The sequence below is a fragment of the Haliotis rufescens genome, unplaced genomic scaffold (genome assembly GCF_023055435.1).
Source record: "Haliotis rufescens isolate VD_foot unplaced genomic scaffold, xgHalRufe1.0.p SCAF_2, whole genome shotgun sequence".
Classification (NCBI taxonomy): Eukaryota; Metazoa; Mollusca; class Gastropoda; order Lepetellida; family Haliotidae; genus Haliotis; species Haliotis rufescens.
The window spans coordinates 78,823,321-78,840,838 of record NW_025963890.1 but is presented as its reverse complement, the minus strand read 5'-3'; the positions used below and the strand labels follow the sequence as shown (position 1 = coordinate 78,840,838).

General features: G+C 41.8%; 1 protein-coding gene across 2 annotated transcripts; it reads left to right on the top strand.

Annotated features, from left to right (window-relative positions):
- The first annotated feature begins 1,091 nt into the window (after window positions 1–1,091).
- LOC124125949 (lysosomal-associated transmembrane protein 4A-like) lies at window positions 1,092–17,241 on the top strand. Of its 2 annotated transcripts, none has more exons than XM_046489360.2 (7): window positions 1,092–1,295; window positions 4,902–5,073; window positions 8,102–8,178; window positions 13,686–13,814; window positions 15,794–15,889; window positions 16,419–16,520; window positions 16,723–17,241. In XM_046489360.2, exons 1-7 carry the CDS (start codon window positions 1,194–1,196, stop codon window positions 16,801–16,803), a joined length of 759 nt encoding a protein of 252 aa, XP_046345316.1. In that variant the 5' UTR covers window positions 1,092–1,193; the 3' UTR covers window positions 16,804–17,241. The 2 variants fall into 2 exon arrangements, with proteins under 2 accessions (XP_046345316.1, XP_046345315.1); XM_046489359.2 differs by having other exon boundaries at window positions 1,095–1,295; window positions 16,720–17,241.
- Window positions 17,242–17,518: the final 277 nt, after the last annotated feature.

Below are 17,518 nucleotides of genomic sequence, written 5' to 3'. Positions count from 1 at the left end.
TGAATTGGATAATTTACTGAACGCCCCTTTTCACTTCATAGTGATAGTGTGTCGGATTCCGTCGCTCGGCAGTGAAGAGATCCGGTCGCGGGTTCGAATCCTAGATTCAACTCCATTGCATGATTTCACACAAGTTGTTCACTTTTACAACCTTTGACCTTTCCATCCAAAGCATGTGTGGCTTTTAATCGCAAACATAATAACAGGGCAAGCTCCTTGCACAAAAATCGATATCCGGCGTTTTAATCGAGGAATCAGGGTACTCGTGTCCCTTTTGCATCGGAAACTATTCTGGCGCTTGAAACCAGTTATACTGTTTTATTTCCTCCATCGATGTAGTAATACAACACAAATAAGGCGACTTCTGCTCGTCGTTAGAGGCAACAAACGGCATCGGGAGGTCAGACTCGCTGAGATTTGTTGATGCATGTCATTGTATCCCAATGTGCTTGATTCGATGCTTATGATGTCAATCACTGGATTGTCTGATCCCGACTCGATTATATAAAAAAAACGCGGTCATATAGCTGGAATATTGCAGAGTGCCTCGTTAAACAACTAACAAACGAAATTAAAATATTAGCATGGTGCATTGCAATTATTTGTGTATTTCACGTTTTGTTTCAGTGTTGTAAATGGTTGCACGGTCTGCTTTGCCCGTCAGAAATGGCGTGTCATTGTACCTCGATCATATTGTCAGCTTCCTTCAAACCAACCTCGTGATGTGGATGTGTAATGACAATATTTATGTATCTATCTATTCAACCATTCAGCGACCTTTATAAAGACTAGTACATGTTGTATGACGTGTATGACGCAATAGAGACACAAATAAGCGACACTAGTACTGTGTATATGGGCTCAAGTGATGCATTCAGTCAGTTTTCTCATTATGCCGTGTGGGACCGCATTGCACACTATATTTAGAAAATATTCCGCAAGGCAGTGTATTTTATTTCGTTGCCACAACTACAGTGATTATAATGTCAACATTTGCATATCTGTAAAAATATGTCAATGACGAATCTTAAGTGATACTGTTCGCGTACAAACACAATTGATATTGGGACTATTTCTATGTCGCGTAGAGATATCTATATCTAGAAACAGGAAGTGCCGCCATTAACTGTAAAAGTGAAATACGTTGTCAGCTGTGCGTGAAAACAAACTTGTTTTCACACCTATACTTCTCAATGATGCGACTCAAGTTTGACCAAAGCGATCCCCAGTCGTATCGCTGTTGTATCTGCTGCCATGTCAAGACTGGTACCATTCTCCTTGGCTTGTGGAACTTGGTCAGTTTTCTCGTTTCGTTTTGTGTAATGACTTACCTAATGTAACCATCAACAAAAGCCTATATCCGTGTTGCGTTTTTGATAGATAACATGCCGCCTCTAACCTCTAGATATCCGTTCCAAGTTCACTGATAGGCCCCACTGTTACGGTGGTATTTAATATTTATATTTGACAATAATTGTGGGTTGTGTAAATTGTAACGTCGATTGGATCTAATGGACTAATGACATGAAACCATCGAACAAGATGTTGCTTCCGGCAGGTCTACATCACGGGTCCCTGGATATATATATATGGGTCCGGTGTTTCAGTAATATGACTATCTTGCTTCGGGGGCTTGTGGTCTACGCTGAAAGTACTAACAATCAGTTTGTCATTGTTTTGTTGTGACTTGTTATGTTTCTCCATGGGTATCATGGACATGACACACATCTAACTAGGGTCACTGTCCTACACTCACTCACTCTCTGTGTAGAGTTTCGTGTTTAATTCTTAACTGTTAAAGGATCTGCTGATTGTGGATTCGAATTCCCAGATTCTCCCTGAGTTGATTTTGTGCCTTGGTTTATCCTTAGAAGTATATACAACCTGTGATCCTGGCTTTTACTTAGAGGTGATTAACACCTATGACCTTTCTTCCCTCATAAGCGAACAGCGACATGCAGTCACGGGGTCCAACTGTCAAGACATGACCTATAGGCTTGTTATGATGACAGGCCATATCTGGACTGTTGGATCCAGCTGCCATCTCTGGTTGTAGGAGGCTGTAGATCTATGTATTCTCGAACATAAGATAAAAGAAAGTAAGGCGAAACCGCATTATCGTTGGTTCGAGAAGGCAGCTAACTCAGTTTGCCTAATCGAAAGTTCAAGGTGGGCCCACATTCGAAACTAAGCGCACTTGTTGTTGAGAATATGTACTACGTAAATAAACCTGCATTACGAACTGCTATTTTGTCTATTTAAAATAAGTATTATGACTTATAATTGGATTAGAATATATAAATGCGATGACAATACAGCAGAACACACTTCTATGAACATCACCAAACTAGGTCGTGTGGTCATTAATAGTCATGAGTTATTCCTTTAATGGAACAAGTTCTCGGAAAGGTTTGAGGCTTGTATCATGTCCAAGATCAATTCAAGTGTGGACATATTTTCAGGCTTATATCGTCACCAAAACTTACGATTAGATTGGTGTATTATACTGGAAAAAGTAGAATGAGTGGTAAATTTAATTTGAGGTAGATCTAAGTTTCTTGCTTTGTAACTATTTTTGTGTGGTCAGCTATGATGATGTTATTCAAACTTCAAAGACTTTGTGTGCCTTTCGTGGAATTAACATCACACTAAATAATTTATAAAGATATTTCCCATCAATATTACAAAACGAGAATAATATATAATGTCACATACCCATGCAAAGTAAGGACAAATGTGAGCCCACTAGCCTAAATGACTTAGTCAACCCAATGAAGCACAGTGATTTACAAATGTGGGCCCACTTGTTTCGATCACTATTAGACGGGAACAATGTGGGCCCACATTTTAGAAAATGGTTATCAGCACTAAACCAATCTTAGAAGATGTGCGGATGGAAACATAAATACATAATGCATTCAAACATTTAATTAAGAACATGTTTTACCTCAGGGATAACCTGGGCATTTAATAGCTGGACCAACAACGTACAGCGTGGGTGACGCAATTTCTCGCAAATATGAAAACAACAGAGATAGCTATTGTTTGAAATTAGAGTGAGCTCCCTTTCCCAATATGAACCACTGACAATACGGTCTCACCGAAAGTAATTTCATCTTTTCATCTAATATATCTGTTCATGACTCTACTTCTTAGATTGACGAATTATCATTTTAAAGCGACATTCACGCATTCTCTTCAGAGTTACATCCCTTGTATATAAATCTATAAATAACAAGCAACAAAGGGTAAGATTGGTACTTGAAATGTGTGTTCATTCTTAAAAATACTTTCTCATGTATGTCTGAGCACTTTCTCAGTTTCACTCGATAGTTCACGCTTTCACCTGACAAGTTCAGTTTCACCATTCAACTTAGTTGGCGACACTTTAAAACAACTGGTAAGTTGTGATGTTACTATGGTTGTGCCGTTCGTACTAGTCCCAGAGTTCATCATGTTCCTAGAACTTCTTGCCGCTCCTTTGGCTTCTTGGAGACTCGTCTCTCCAGCAGCCCATCTGCGAGAAGTCACATCTGCAGCGGGATGAGGTCTGCTTCTTCTTTCAGGAAAGGCACTAATGTGTAGAATGGGAGGTTTTTACGGCCAGCTCTCTGGTTTAGGCGATAGTGCCATGCCTCAAAGTTGTCATTGGTTCGGACTGCAACACCAAACATTGATCAGGGAGAGATCTTCCAAGTCTTTGGATCTAGGTCACCTCGAAGTAGGTGCAGAGGCCCTTTAATTCGCTGGTAGTGGCGGTGACCCAAATGTAGACTTGGTCAACGCAAAGACTGGAGGAGGGTGAAAGAAATTCGCTGGCGATGCTGGTAACGGCGATCGGTAGTAATCCTTGTTGAACTGTTGCATACAGTATGAAACAGTTCAACAAGGATTAATACTGATCTCCGTAGTATTACTACAGAACTTTTATCTGTATTTCATATACAATTGTTACACATACAAGATTACCCAAATTTTATCTTTATTCATAGTTTATGATATCCTGTGTCCTCATTTTCAAGTGAACACCTCACACAAGTGTAACCAATGTGTTGCCGCACCCATGTGAATGTGTTGCCATTAAAATTGCCTTATATAAAACTGTATGACATTGTTTTCCATGTACAAGATTACATACTTAACTGTGTATGAAATTACTGAATTTTGCGTGTGCGAGGCGTACAGGATTACGGCAACCTGTAGTGATGTAACTGCAGTACTCCTCAACATGGTGAGTGTGGTGGAATGTACATTACCATGACTACCATCCCCATCCCAGCTATATGTATAGGTTCTGTTGGAAATGATCAATTATTGTTATGAAAGAGATGGACACAAGTTGTAAAGTGGGTCTAAAGGGGTTTTACCACCATTTCAATATTTTCCATTGAAGCATTGCCTGCATTCATTGGTACTAACCATCAAGGGCAGAGATCCACAAAGTACATGTCTTCCCTTCTTGCTCCAGACACAATCTAAACTTACTGAAGGCTGGGCATCATGGGCTGCAGTATTAAATAGTATATTTAGATGTTGAACCATCCAAAATGGCCTTACAAAATGGCCTTACCCATCGCTAAGCAGTGTTAGCAACAAGCGCTTATGGACAAAGAGAGATAACTCTAGATATTGGAAGTGATAATGAATGTCAACAGTGTCAGAAAGTTGGGGAAATTTTAATGTTGGTAAGTGATAGAATGTTTGGTACATGCTACTACATCTGGCTAGGTCTGCGAGGATGTAACAGATATATAGAGTCAGCAGTTTGTCTGGATCGTGAATAAACAAGTCATGTTACATGCCGTGATACAAACTTTCAGCAGTTCACCAATTGTGCAGTTGTCAAGTAATGCCGGTATTATTAGGGCCATCATGCTCAAGTGTCATGCACTCTCTTGTAGTTGATGCAGCTGTTCCTCATAGGGATGCTGATTCTGGTGTCCTTCCATCCCGACATTCTGCAACCCAAACAGGGCCTCACCCAGGAGACGGATGGCATCATTGTTGCTGAGACTGGCAGAGACCAGGGCTTCCAGACATACCCATCCTTTGTGAAGAAATCACTCACCAAAGGTTCACTTTTTTTTCCTGCTGACAGACTAACGTAGAAATGTGTTAAGATTTGCAATTTCTATGGATCATGGGAGATGATAATTGTTATGTGGGTACATACAGCTGATGCGCAGTAGCTGGAAGTGATAATATTAATAAACAAGAATAAGCATGGGAAAGATAGCATCAGTGAGGAAAAGTGTCAATCATACCCAGCCCTGTACAATGCTATATTAACAATTATCTCTCTTCTCCCCCCACCCATATGTTAATGTTTTAGGTGTGAAGCTGAGTATGTATATGTCTATGTATTTGCAAAATGTGACTATATCCATGATGAAGGTTTTGATCAACAACTGTGACACCCCCCAAGTCTACCTATGTTATGATTTACCTTATGTTTTCAGTTATGTTTCAGTGAAGTGTGATCTGAATGGGTGGTAAATAGTTTATTAAACTGGTACAAGCTAAAATAAATAAACAATAACACTCATAAGTAAAATAATTAAACAAACAAAACAACAACAAAACAAAATTTAACAAACAATATATTTACCTTTAAATTATCAATGTATTAGTGAGTATGCACCTTTAACTTAGACTTAAATTTATACCAAAAATATTATTGTTTGTACCTTTATATAACCAAACATAATTTGTTTACGTTTTATAAATAGTGAAATTTTATGATAAAATAACAAATTTTGAAATAAATATATCTCATATATTACAAAATAAAAACTTACAAATACAGTGGACTTTCCACTCCATACTAAATCCTTTTCGATTTCTTTAAATCTTCAATGATTTCCTTTTAAATCCTTTCAACATGTCTGTCTTGAGAGAACATGCAGTATTGAATGACAGGAAGTAACTTTAATATCAGGAAGATACCCTGGGCATTCTGACATGGATTTTTTTTAACAAGAAAAAAACAAAAATGTAGTAAAAAAGAATAAAAGTTAAATATTTCAATACCAAGCTGAACTGAATGAATTTCTTTGAATAAAAGATTAATATACCAAAAAATTTAAATGTCAAAATAAGAGTAACAATCTGCACTACAGTATTCATGTCATGTCTGCACTACAGTATTCATGTCATGTCTACACTACAATATTCATGTCATGCCTGCACTACAGTATATATGTCATGTCTGCACTACAGTATATATGTCATGTCTGCCCTACAGTATTCATGTCATGTCTGCACTACAGTATTCATGTCATGTCTGCACTACAGTATTCATGTCATGTCTACACTACAATATTCATGTCATGCCTGCACTACAGTATATATGTCATGTCTGCACTACAGTATATATGTCATGTCTGCCCTACAGTATTCATGTCATGTCTTCACTACAGTATTCATGTCATGTCTGCACTACAGTATTCATGTCATGTCTGCACTACAGTATTCATGTCATGTCTGCACTACAGTATTCATGTCATGCCTGCACTACAGTATTCATGTCATGCCTGCACTACAGTATTCATGTCATGTCTACACTACAGTATTCATGTCATGTCTGCACTACAGTATTCATGTCATGTCTACACTACAGTATTCATGTCATGTCTGCACTACAGTATTCATGTCATGTCTGCACTACAGTATATATGTCATGTCTGCACTACAGTATTCATGTCATGTCTGCACTACAGTATTCATGTCATGTATGCACTACAGTATTCATGTCTTGTCTGCACTACAGTATTCATGTCATGTCTACACTACAGTATTCATGTCATGTCTGCACTACAGTATTCATGTCATGTCTGCACTACAGTATTCATGTCATGTCTGCGCTTCAGTATATATGTCATGTCTGCACTACAGTATTCATGTCATGTCTGCACTACAGTATATATGTCATGTCTGCACTACAGTATTCATGTCATGTCTGCACTACAGTATTCATGTCTGCACTACAGTATTCATGTCATGTCTGCACTACAGTATTCATGTCATGTCTACACTACAGTATTCATGTCATGTCTGCACTACAGTATTCATGTCATGTCTACACTACAGTATTCATGTCATGTCTACACTACAGTATTCATGTCATGTCTGCACTACAGTATTCATGTCATGTCTGCACTACAGTATTCATGTCATGTCTGCACTACAGTATTCATGTCATGTCTGCCCTACAGTATTCATGTCATGTCTGCACTACAGTATTCATGTCATGTCTGCACTACAGTATTCATGTCATGTCTGCACTACAGTATTCATGTCATGCCTGCACTACAGTATATATGTCATGCCTGCACTACAGTATTCATGTCTGCACTACAGTATTCATGTCATGTCTGCACTACAGTATTCATGTCATGTCTGCACTACAGTATATATGTCATGTCTGCACTACAGTATTCATGTCATGCCTGCACTACAGTATATATGTCATGCCTGCATACAGTATTCATGTCATGTCTGCACTACAGTATTCATGTCATGTCTGCACTACAGTATTCATGTCATGCCTGCACTACAGTATTCATGTCATGCCTGCACTACAGTATTCATGTCATGTCTGCACTACAGTATTCATGTCATGTCTGCACTACAGTATTCATGTCATGTCTGCACTACAGTATTCATGTCATGTCTGCACTACAGTATATATGTCATGTCTTCACTACAGTATTCATGTCATGTCTGCACTACAGTATATATGTCATGCCTGCACTACAGTATTCATGTCATGTCTGCACTACAGTATATATGTCATGCCTGCACTACAGTATTCATGTCATGTCTGCACTACAGTATATATGTCATGTCTGCACTACAGTATATATGTCATGCCTGCACTACAGTATTCATGTCATGTCTGCACTACAGTATATATGTCATGTCTGCACTACAGTATTCATGTCATGTCTGCACTACAGTATTCATGTCATGTCTGCACTACAGTATATATGTCATGTCTGCGCTACAGTATTCATGTTTAGTCTGATTGAACTGACGGCAGACTGTGTTCAATGCTGACTGTATATCTCCAAGATGACAAACATTTGTTTGTGTGTTTCAGAGGACCTGTGTGTTGGCTATGCCCTGACAGTGGCCTACCTCATGATCACCGTTGCTCTCATCTATGGAGTCGTAAGGGTAAGCTTTCCGTGACCTTGACTTTCAACACCAACCAGGGACATCATCTATATTTAGTTTCATCCAATTCCAATCATAAGTGCTAATTTGTTCTCTAGTGATCTTTAAGTTGATCATTTTCATCAGATTACATTCATAAATATCCAAGTCTCCCTCTACACAAACTTTTTTGATGCCCTCTTTCATACTGACCTTCAAGGTCATCCAATTATAATTTTTTTCAGAAATAGCGCGGGTGTTGTTTGTACTGAGTATTTGCTGGGGACAGTCAGAATAAGCCCTGAAACATATACTTCAGAACCACTATACACATGCATCAATCTGTGGGCGTACATCACATCCACATGCAATGAAATATTTCCTTCCCAGCGTCACCCAAATACATTCAGGGATGGAGTATTGGTTGTTATATGAGATGTCAATTTTGCACAGCCTTTTTAAGGATGTCATTCAACTGTACAAGCTTTGAAACCATTTACCTGTGTGTGTGTTAGTAAACATGAATTACGTCTTACTCATAACATACCTATGAGCGCTTCGCATTGTACATAAAACATAGTTAGAAACAAACACATACATGGTAAGTAACTATGCACTCCCTTACTCATTCTTAAATGAAGGTATATAGTGCTGGATTTCTGTATGCCTTAATCTACTGATCTAGTTAGAACTTGCTGACCTAGTTAAATATATAAATGGCTGCAATTATATTACTATTTATTGACTCATTTAGATAAATATTAAAACTTTGTAACACTATGACTGATCATACAAATAAGTTCAAGTATGCAATAACGATATATATATGAAACACATTACTGACCTTTAAGGATGATCTCAGTGATGAAATATGACACAGAGCAAATGTGGATAGTCAAGGTGTGTAGTGGCTGGTGTGCTGGTTCAATGTAGAGTGTTGAGGAAATATTTCAAACAAGGCCAATCAGGCATAAGCTGACTTCACGGACCCCAGTACTGGAGTGACCCAAGCCGTCAGCCCCCAACACGACTAGCATGAGCTGACTAAAAGAAAACTCCACACACAGATAAGTCATTATTCTGCTGAAAGCAGTGCTGTAGAGTACAGCAGCTGTACAGGTTTATTCAATTTAATGCAACAGTAAAACGTATAAACATCATTTCATTACAAAACTTACAATATATGTAGAACACAGAATGTACACAAATAAATACAACACTGCCACACAATACTGGGTGTATTCTTGATCGGTCGTGTGTGTATGGCTGATCAGTCGTGTGTGTATGGGAGATCGGTCGTGTGTGTATGGCTGATCAGTCGTGTGTGTATGGGAGATCAGTTGGGTGTGTATGGTTGATCGGTCGTGTGTGTATGGCTGATTGGTCGTGTGTGTATGGCTGATCGGTCAGGTGTGTATGGTTGATCAGTCGTGTGTGTATGGGAGATCAGTCGGGTGTGTATGGTTGATCGGTCAGGTGTGTATGGCTGATCGGTCGGGTGTGTATGGTTGATCGGTCAGGTGTGTATGGCTGATCGGTCGGGTGTGTATGGTTGATCGGTCGGGTGTGTATGGCTGATCGGTCGGGTGTGTATGGCTGATCGGTCAGGTGTGTATGGTTGATCGGTCAGGTGTGTATGGCTGATCGGTCGGGTGTGTATGGCTGATCGGTCGGGTGTGTATGGGAGATCGGTCGGGTGTGTATGGCTGATCGGTCGGGTGTGTATGGCTGATCGGTCAGGTGTGTATGGCTGATCGGTAGGGTGTGTATGGCTGATCGGTCGGGTGTGTATGGGAGATCAGTTGGGTGTGTATGGTTGATCGGTCAGGTGTGTATGGCTGATCGGTCGGGTGTGTATGGTTGATCGGTCAGGTGTGTATGGCTGATCAGTAGGGTGTGTATGGCTGATCGGTCGTGTGTGTATGGTTGATCGGTCGGGTGTGTATGGTTGATCGGTCAGGTGTGTATGGCTGATCGGTCGTGTGTGTATGGTTGATCGGTCGTGTGTGTATGGTTGATCGGTCGGGTGTGTATGGGAGATCGGTCGTGTGTGTATGGTTGATCGGTCAGGTGTGTATGGCTGATCGTTCGGGTGTGTATGGTTGATCGGTCAGGTGTGTATGGCTGATCAGTAGGGTGTGTATGGCTGATCGGTCGTGTGTGTATGGTTGATCGGTCGGGTGTGTATGGTTGATCGGTCAGGTGTGTATGGCTGATCGGTCGTGTGTGTATGGTTGATCGGTCGGGTGTGTATGGTTGATCGGTCGGGTGTGTATGGGAGATCGGTCGTGTGTGTATGGTTGATCGGTCAGGTGTGTATGGCTGATCGTTCGGGTGTGTATGGTTGATCGGTCGGGTGTGTATGGTTGATCGGTCGTGTGTGTATGGTTGATCGGTCGGGTGTGTATGGGAGATCGGTCAGGTGTGTATGGCTGATCGTTCGGGTGTGTATGGTTGATCGGTCGGGTGTGTATGGTTGATCGGTCGTGTGTGTATGGTTGATCGGTCAGGTGTGTATGGGAGATCAGTCAGGTGTGTATGGGAGATCAGTCAGGTGTGTATGGGAGATCGGTCGTGTGTGTATGGTTGATCGGTCGTGTGTGTATGGTTGATCGGTAGGGTGTGTATGGGAGATCAGTCAGGTGTGTATGGGAGATCAGTCAGGTGTGTATGGGAGATCAGTCAGGTGTGTATGGGAGATCAGTCAGGTGTGTATGGGAGATCAGTCAGGTGTGTATGGGAGATCGGTCAGGTGTGTATGGGAGATCAGTCAGGTGTGTATGGGAGATCAGTCAGGTGTGTATGGGAGATCAGTCAGGTGTGTATGGTTGATCGGTCGTGTGTGTGTGGGAGATCAGTCAGGTGTGTATGGCTGATCGTTCGGGTGTGTATGGGAGATCGGTCAGGTGTGTATGGGAGATCAGTCAGGTGTGTATGGTTGATCGGTCAGGTGTGTATGGTTGATCGGTCAGGTGTGTATGGTTGATCGGTCGGGTGTGTATGGTTGATCGGTCAGGTGTGTATGGCTGATCGGTCGGGTGTGTATGGGAGATCGGTCAGGTGTGTATGGGAGATCAGTCGTGTGTGTATGGGAGATCGGTCGTGTGTGTATGGCTGATCAGTCGTGTGTGTATGGGAGATCAGTTGGGTGTGTATGGTTGATCGGTCGTGTGTGTATGGCTGATCGGTCGTGTGTGTATGGCTGATCGGTCAGGTGTGTATGGTTGATCAGTCGTGTGTGTATGGGAGATCAGTTGGGTGTGTATGGTTGATCGGTCAGGTGTGTATTGCTGATCGGTCGGGTGTGTATGGTTGATCGGTCAGGTGTGTATGGCTGATCGGTCGGGTGTGTATGGTTGATCGGTCAGGTGTGTATGGCTGATCGGTCGGGTGTGTATGGCTGATCGGTCGTGTGTGTATGGTTGATCGGTCAGGTGTGTATGGCTGATCGGTCGCGTGTGTATGGCTGATAGGTCGGGTGTGTATGGGAGATCGGTCGGGTGTGTATGGCTGATCGGTCGGGTGTGTATGGCTGATCGGTCAGGTGTGTATGGCTGATCGGTCGGTTGTGTATGGGAGATCAGTTGGGTGTGTATGGTTGATCGGTCAGGTGTGTATGGCAGATCAGTCAGGTGTGTATGGGAGATCAGTCAGGTGTGTATGGGAGATCAGTCAGGTGTGTATGGGAGATCAGTCAGGTGTGTATGGGAGATCGGTCAGGTGTGTATGGGAGATCAGTCAGGTGTGTATGGGAGATCAGTCAGGTGTGTATGGGAGATCAGTCAGGTGTGTATGGTTGATCGGTCGTGTGTGTGTGGGAGATCAGTCAGGTGTGTATGGCTGATCGTTCGGGTGTGTATGGGAGATCAGTTGGGTGTGTATGGTAGATCAGTCAGGTGTGTATGGTTGATCGGTCAGGTGTGTATGGTTGATCGGTCAGGTGTGTATGGTTGATCGGTCAGGTGTGTATGGTTGATCGGTCAAATGTGTATGGCTGATCGGTCGGGTGTGTATGGGAGATCGGTCAGGTGTGTATGGGAGATCAGTCGTGTGTGTATGGGAGATCGGTCGTGTGTGTATGGCTGATCAGTCGTGTGTGTATGGGAGATCAGTTGGGTGTGTATGGTTGATCGGTCGTGTGTGTATGGCTGATCGGTCGTGTGTGTATGGCTGATCGGTCAGGTGTGTATGGTTGATCAGTCGTGTGTGTATGGGAGATCAGTTGGGTGTGTATGGTTGATCGGTCAGGTGTGTATTGCTGATCGGTCGGGTGTGTATGGTTGATCGGTCAGGTGTGTATGGCTGATCGGTCGGGTGTGTATGGTTGATCGGTCAGGTGTGTATGGCTGATCGGTCGGGTGTGTATGGCTGATCGGTCGTGTGTGTATGGTTGATCGGTCAGGTGTGTATGGCTGATCGGTCGCGTGTGTATGGCTGATAGGTCGGGTGTGTATGGGAGATCGGTCGGGTGTGTATGGCTGATCGGTCGGGTGTGTATGGCTGATCGGTCAGGTGTGTATGGCTGATCGGTCGGTTGTGTATGGGAGATCAGTTGGGTGTGTATGGTTGATCGGTCAGGTGTGTATGGCTGATCGGTCGGGTGTGTATGGTTGATCGGTCGGGTGTGTATGGCTGATCGGTAGGGTGTGTATGGCTGATCGGTCGTGTGTGTGTGGGAGATCAGTCAGGTGTGTATGGCTGATCGGTCGGGTGTGTATGGTTGATCGGTCAGGTGTGTATGGCTGATCGGTAGGGTGTGTATGGCTGATCGGTCGTGTGTGTGTGGGAGATCAGTCAGGTGTGTATGGCTGATCGGTCGGGTGTGTATGGGAGATCGGTCAGGTGTGTATGGCTGATCGGTCAGGTGTGTATGGCTGATCGGTTGGGTGTGTATGGTTGATCGGTCAGGTGTGTATGGGAGATCGGTCGGGTGTGTATGGTTGATCGGTCAGGTGTGTATGGTTGATCGGTCAGGTGTGTATGGTGTGTATGGCTGATCAGTCGGGTGTGTATGGGAGATCGGTCGGGTGTGTATGGGAGATCGGTCGGGTGTGTATGGGAGATCGGTTGGGTGTGTATGGGAGATTGGTCTGGTGTGTATGGGAGATCGGTCGGGTGTGTATGGCTGATCGGTCGGGTGTGTATGGCTGATCGGTCGGGTGTGTATGGGAGATTGGTCGGGTGTGTATGGGAGATCGGTCGGGTGTGTATGGCTGATCGGTCGGGTGTGTATGGGAGATCGGTCGGGTGTGTATGGTTGATCGGTCGGGTGTGTATGGCTGATCGGTCAGGTGTGTATGGTTGATCGGTCAGGTGTGTATGGTTGATCGGTTGGGTGTGTATGGGAGATCGGTCGGGTGTGTATGGGAGATCGGTCATGTGTGTATGGGAGATCGGTTGGGTGTGTCACAGACTTGTTTATGCTGTGGTACATGAAACCATCATAGACCTACAACCTATATTTTAGCTGTTGTACATGAACTGTCACTGACCCATGACTGTTGTTTATGCTGTTGTACATGTTCCAGACCCGGCCTGGCTACCTGATGCCGTTCTTCTGCCTGCAAGTGTTTGACTTCTGTCTCAATTGCCTCACGGTGGTGGGCTACTTCACCTACGCCCCCAACATCAAGTTCTGGATCAGAGAACAAGGACTGGTCAGTACTGCTGGTGAACAAATACCAATAACTAGTTGGACAACATGGCTTTGAATGTGCTACATCACCCTTTCCTAACATGGAGTTGACATACTGTGGGATAAATGTAATATACTGTGGGATAAATGTAATATACTGTGGGATAAATGTAATATACTGTGGGATAAATGTAATATACTGTGGAATAAATGTAATATACTGTGGGATAAATGTAATATACTGTGGGATAAATGAAATATACTGTAGGGTAAATGTAATATACTGTGGAATAAATGTAATATACTGTGGGATAAATGTAATATACTGTGGGATAAATGGATAAATGTAATATACTGTGGGATAAATGTAATACCGTATATGACCGCGGATAAGCCGACCCCGTAGATAAGCCGAGGTGTTAATTTGACCATTGAAATACGAAAGAAAATGATATGACCCGCAGATAAGCCGAATCAGGAATTGAAAGACAAAAAACACTGCGAAGTCAGACTGCAAGACATGTGCCGGTACTCGCAAATATTCAAAAATATAAGATGAAAAACATTGTAATTATATTGAAAAAGTCATTATTATTTCTAAAAAAGATTTAACAAACCAGTCATCCACTTTCATAATGTGGGAAGCTGTTTCTCGTGGGTTTTTTTAATCTCATAATGATCGTTTTATGTTGCCATCGACAACCAAGCGCCATTTTGTGAATCGGTGTATATACAATTATGAACCCGTGAGAAAATATATCAGCTGGCGCGAAGACTCGCAGTTTGAATTCAGCATCGTAAGCATGGCGTTTTTGTTTAAAACTCATGATGAAAATGTCAGTCTGTAAAAATATACCAACTTTTATAACCCCCTTTACACCACTATTGTATGTTAATCCAATTGAATTAAATAAACTATCATACTATGAACACATTGAATGACCATCACTTACTCACAGGCTTCTCCAGTTTATTAAACTAATCTCTCGAAAACAAAGGAATTAAGCCCCTACTCCCAACACGATCGCTAAGCACCCACAACTTGAAAATGTTTGTGTAAACAACATGACAAATACCAATCGGCCCGTTATTATCAATGCTCATTTCCTTGTGTACCGTGTTGCTTTAAACAACAGGAAGCAATCACAGTGGTCACCGTTCGTGACGTCACAGGTAACAGCTGATCACATGTTTTTGCAAATGGCGAACGGAATAACTTGCCGATACAGTTGTTTATTTGCCGCTTTCAATAAAGGTAGACACTTGTTCACTATCAATTTATGAACTTTGCAAAACGTACGTAATAGCTATTGGCGATTTTATCTGGGGATTATATATTATAGCTGTGAATTACATATATTGTTACATGTAAAGATTGTGGAGTTAACGAAGAACGATAAACTTTGAACATTCAATTGAAAACTTATTATCGGAAGGAGTAACATGCATAACATTTTTTTAATAATGACAACATTGGTGTATAATAATAACTTTATTGATAATTTATAAGAATAATGGCTCTAGTCGTGGCAACTTCCAAACTTTCGGGAAGTTGTAATCTATCGGACCGTCATTCAGCCGATGTTTCTGACAGATCACGATCTGAAAAATACTATCATGAAAGTGTATCCCGTGGATAAGCCGACCCCTTTCTACAGAATCTTTTTTCTGGTCCTCAAAATTCGGCTTATACGCGGTCATATACGGTATACTGTGGGATAAATGTAATATACTGTGGAATAAATGTAATATACTGTGGGATAAATGTAATATACTGTGGGATAAATGTAATATACTGGTATCTGACGTAGAAGTTACTTTACATTGCTTCTGTTGTGTAAAAGATGGACTTCTTTTCATGACATCTATTGATAACAAGCTAACCGTGCTGTTGTAAATGCATTGTGTTATCATGGTCGTATATATGTTGATAACATTAACAGGCTAACCATGCTGTTGTAACTGAGTTGTGTTATCATGGTCGGTATATGTTGATAACAGGCTAACTTCCCTGGGATGGACCGTGTGTTGGAGATGAACTCGGACTGGCTGATGCTGGTTTTCATCACAATCTTCATCATCATTCTCTGCATCAAGGTGAGCAAGACAAATGTGGAAACTGTCATGTATCAGTATTGACATCTTGAACATCTAGTCACTTTGTCAGGGGGATTATTTTTCATCTGACATGATAATATGTTTTCCAAACTTACAAGGCAAAGTTTTTCACAATGATGTTGACAATGACTTGTGTTGTACTTGAGTAACAGGTTCAGTTGCTGTCAATTGTACCCTGTGGCGGCAGCTCAGATCGGAAGTTAAGGTTCCAATGTGATTTTGTGGGAAATGTGTAAAACTGGAATGGAGTAGCCAGTGTTGGCTGTCTGTCTGCAGGCCTCCTGTTTTTACTCTCCTGTGAGCACCAGGTTTGGTGCTTGTCATTTAACACAACGAAATGAGTCGGGTTGTCAGGCTTCTGTTGTAACTTAGCTGATCAGAACAACTAAGCTGCTGTAAACATGTTTCAAATATTCTTGGATCAACTTGTTTGGGAGTGGTCCTTACACTCACATTTTATACATTGAGGAAAATCGTGCAGAAAAACTAACAATGTGCTGTGTTTCAGGCGTACCTGATCGGCGTGGTGTGGGCCTGCTACAAGTATCTGCAGATGCGACATGCCTCAAGGACCATGGTCCGTGAATACAACGTGGACCCAGACACAGAGGTAAGAGACTCAGGATTGTACAAGCTTTTCCATTGTACCGATAGCTTTAGGATTACAGTGACATTTCATTAAACTCTGATCTATGACACATTAAGTCATGCTTTACTCTCCATGTCAAGGTCACACAAATCCCTCATCTTGAAGTCAGTTCTGATGTACATGGTTGAATGGTTCAATTGTGATGTTGTGTTTATTGCAGCAGATGCTTCTTCCCCCCAAGTATGAGGATGCCATCAAGATGCCCATCGACCCCAACATGCCACCCCCCTACACAGCCAACTAAACTCTGTGTTTCCCTTCACAGTCCAATGATAGAACCGGGCCTCAACTTGCTTTGAGATGCAGAAGGGATTATTATCGAGTATATAAACAATGTTTTTATTCATTTCTAGTTCATATGTAGGTTTTAATTGCCCGGATCTTATGAAATTGGATTTCCATGATGTATGTTAAACTGTGAAGCGAGGGGTATTGTATTTTTGTGGGTATAGTTTGTGGGTATTTTATGAGGCAATCAATTGTTGATGTGATTTTGTGGTTATTGATACAATGGGGGATTTTTGAAATTTTGTATTCAAGCAAAATGTATTTTAGTGATTTTGGTTACACTTCACTTGTTGCTTGTGGCACAGGCAGTTACCATGGTTACAGTTGTAGTGGTTACCATGGTTACTAACCTACTAACTACCTAACCTGGGCTTTCACAATAATGTAAACAATATTCATCAAAAACATCTTAGCATTAAGTTAGTTTGTTGTAATTTAGAATATATTTCACCGAGTACAATACTGTCTCTTTCTAACTGTGCCTTTCGATCGTATATGTGCACAACCACTCGGATGTTTTTATGCATAATGTTTGAGAACCAAGGCTAATTCACACAGAGGATAGCTTCGTTTGTAATATTTTTGTAACATTAAGGTCTCTTGAGGTTGCAGCAACTGACAGTATGAGGTGTATTTTCTTCACCGTTTTCTCAGCACTACTTCTAGATATC

What these genes read in the sequence shown, in the direction of transcription:
- LOC124125949 (XM_046489359.2), top strand. Translation starts at nt 1,194, where the DNA reads ATGATGCGACTCAAGTTTGACCAAAGCGATCCCCAGTCGTATCGCTGT. An exon ending in TCATCTATGGAGTCGTAAGG is followed by an intron (nt 8,179 to 13,685) that starts GTAAGCTTTCCG and finishes TACATGTTCCAG; the next exon opens with ACCCGGCCTGGCTACCTGAT. An exon ending in GGATCAGAGAACAAGGACTG is followed by an intron (nt 13,815 to 15,793) that starts GTCAGTACTGCT and finishes TGTTGATAACAG; the next exon opens with GCTAACTTCCCTGGGATGGA.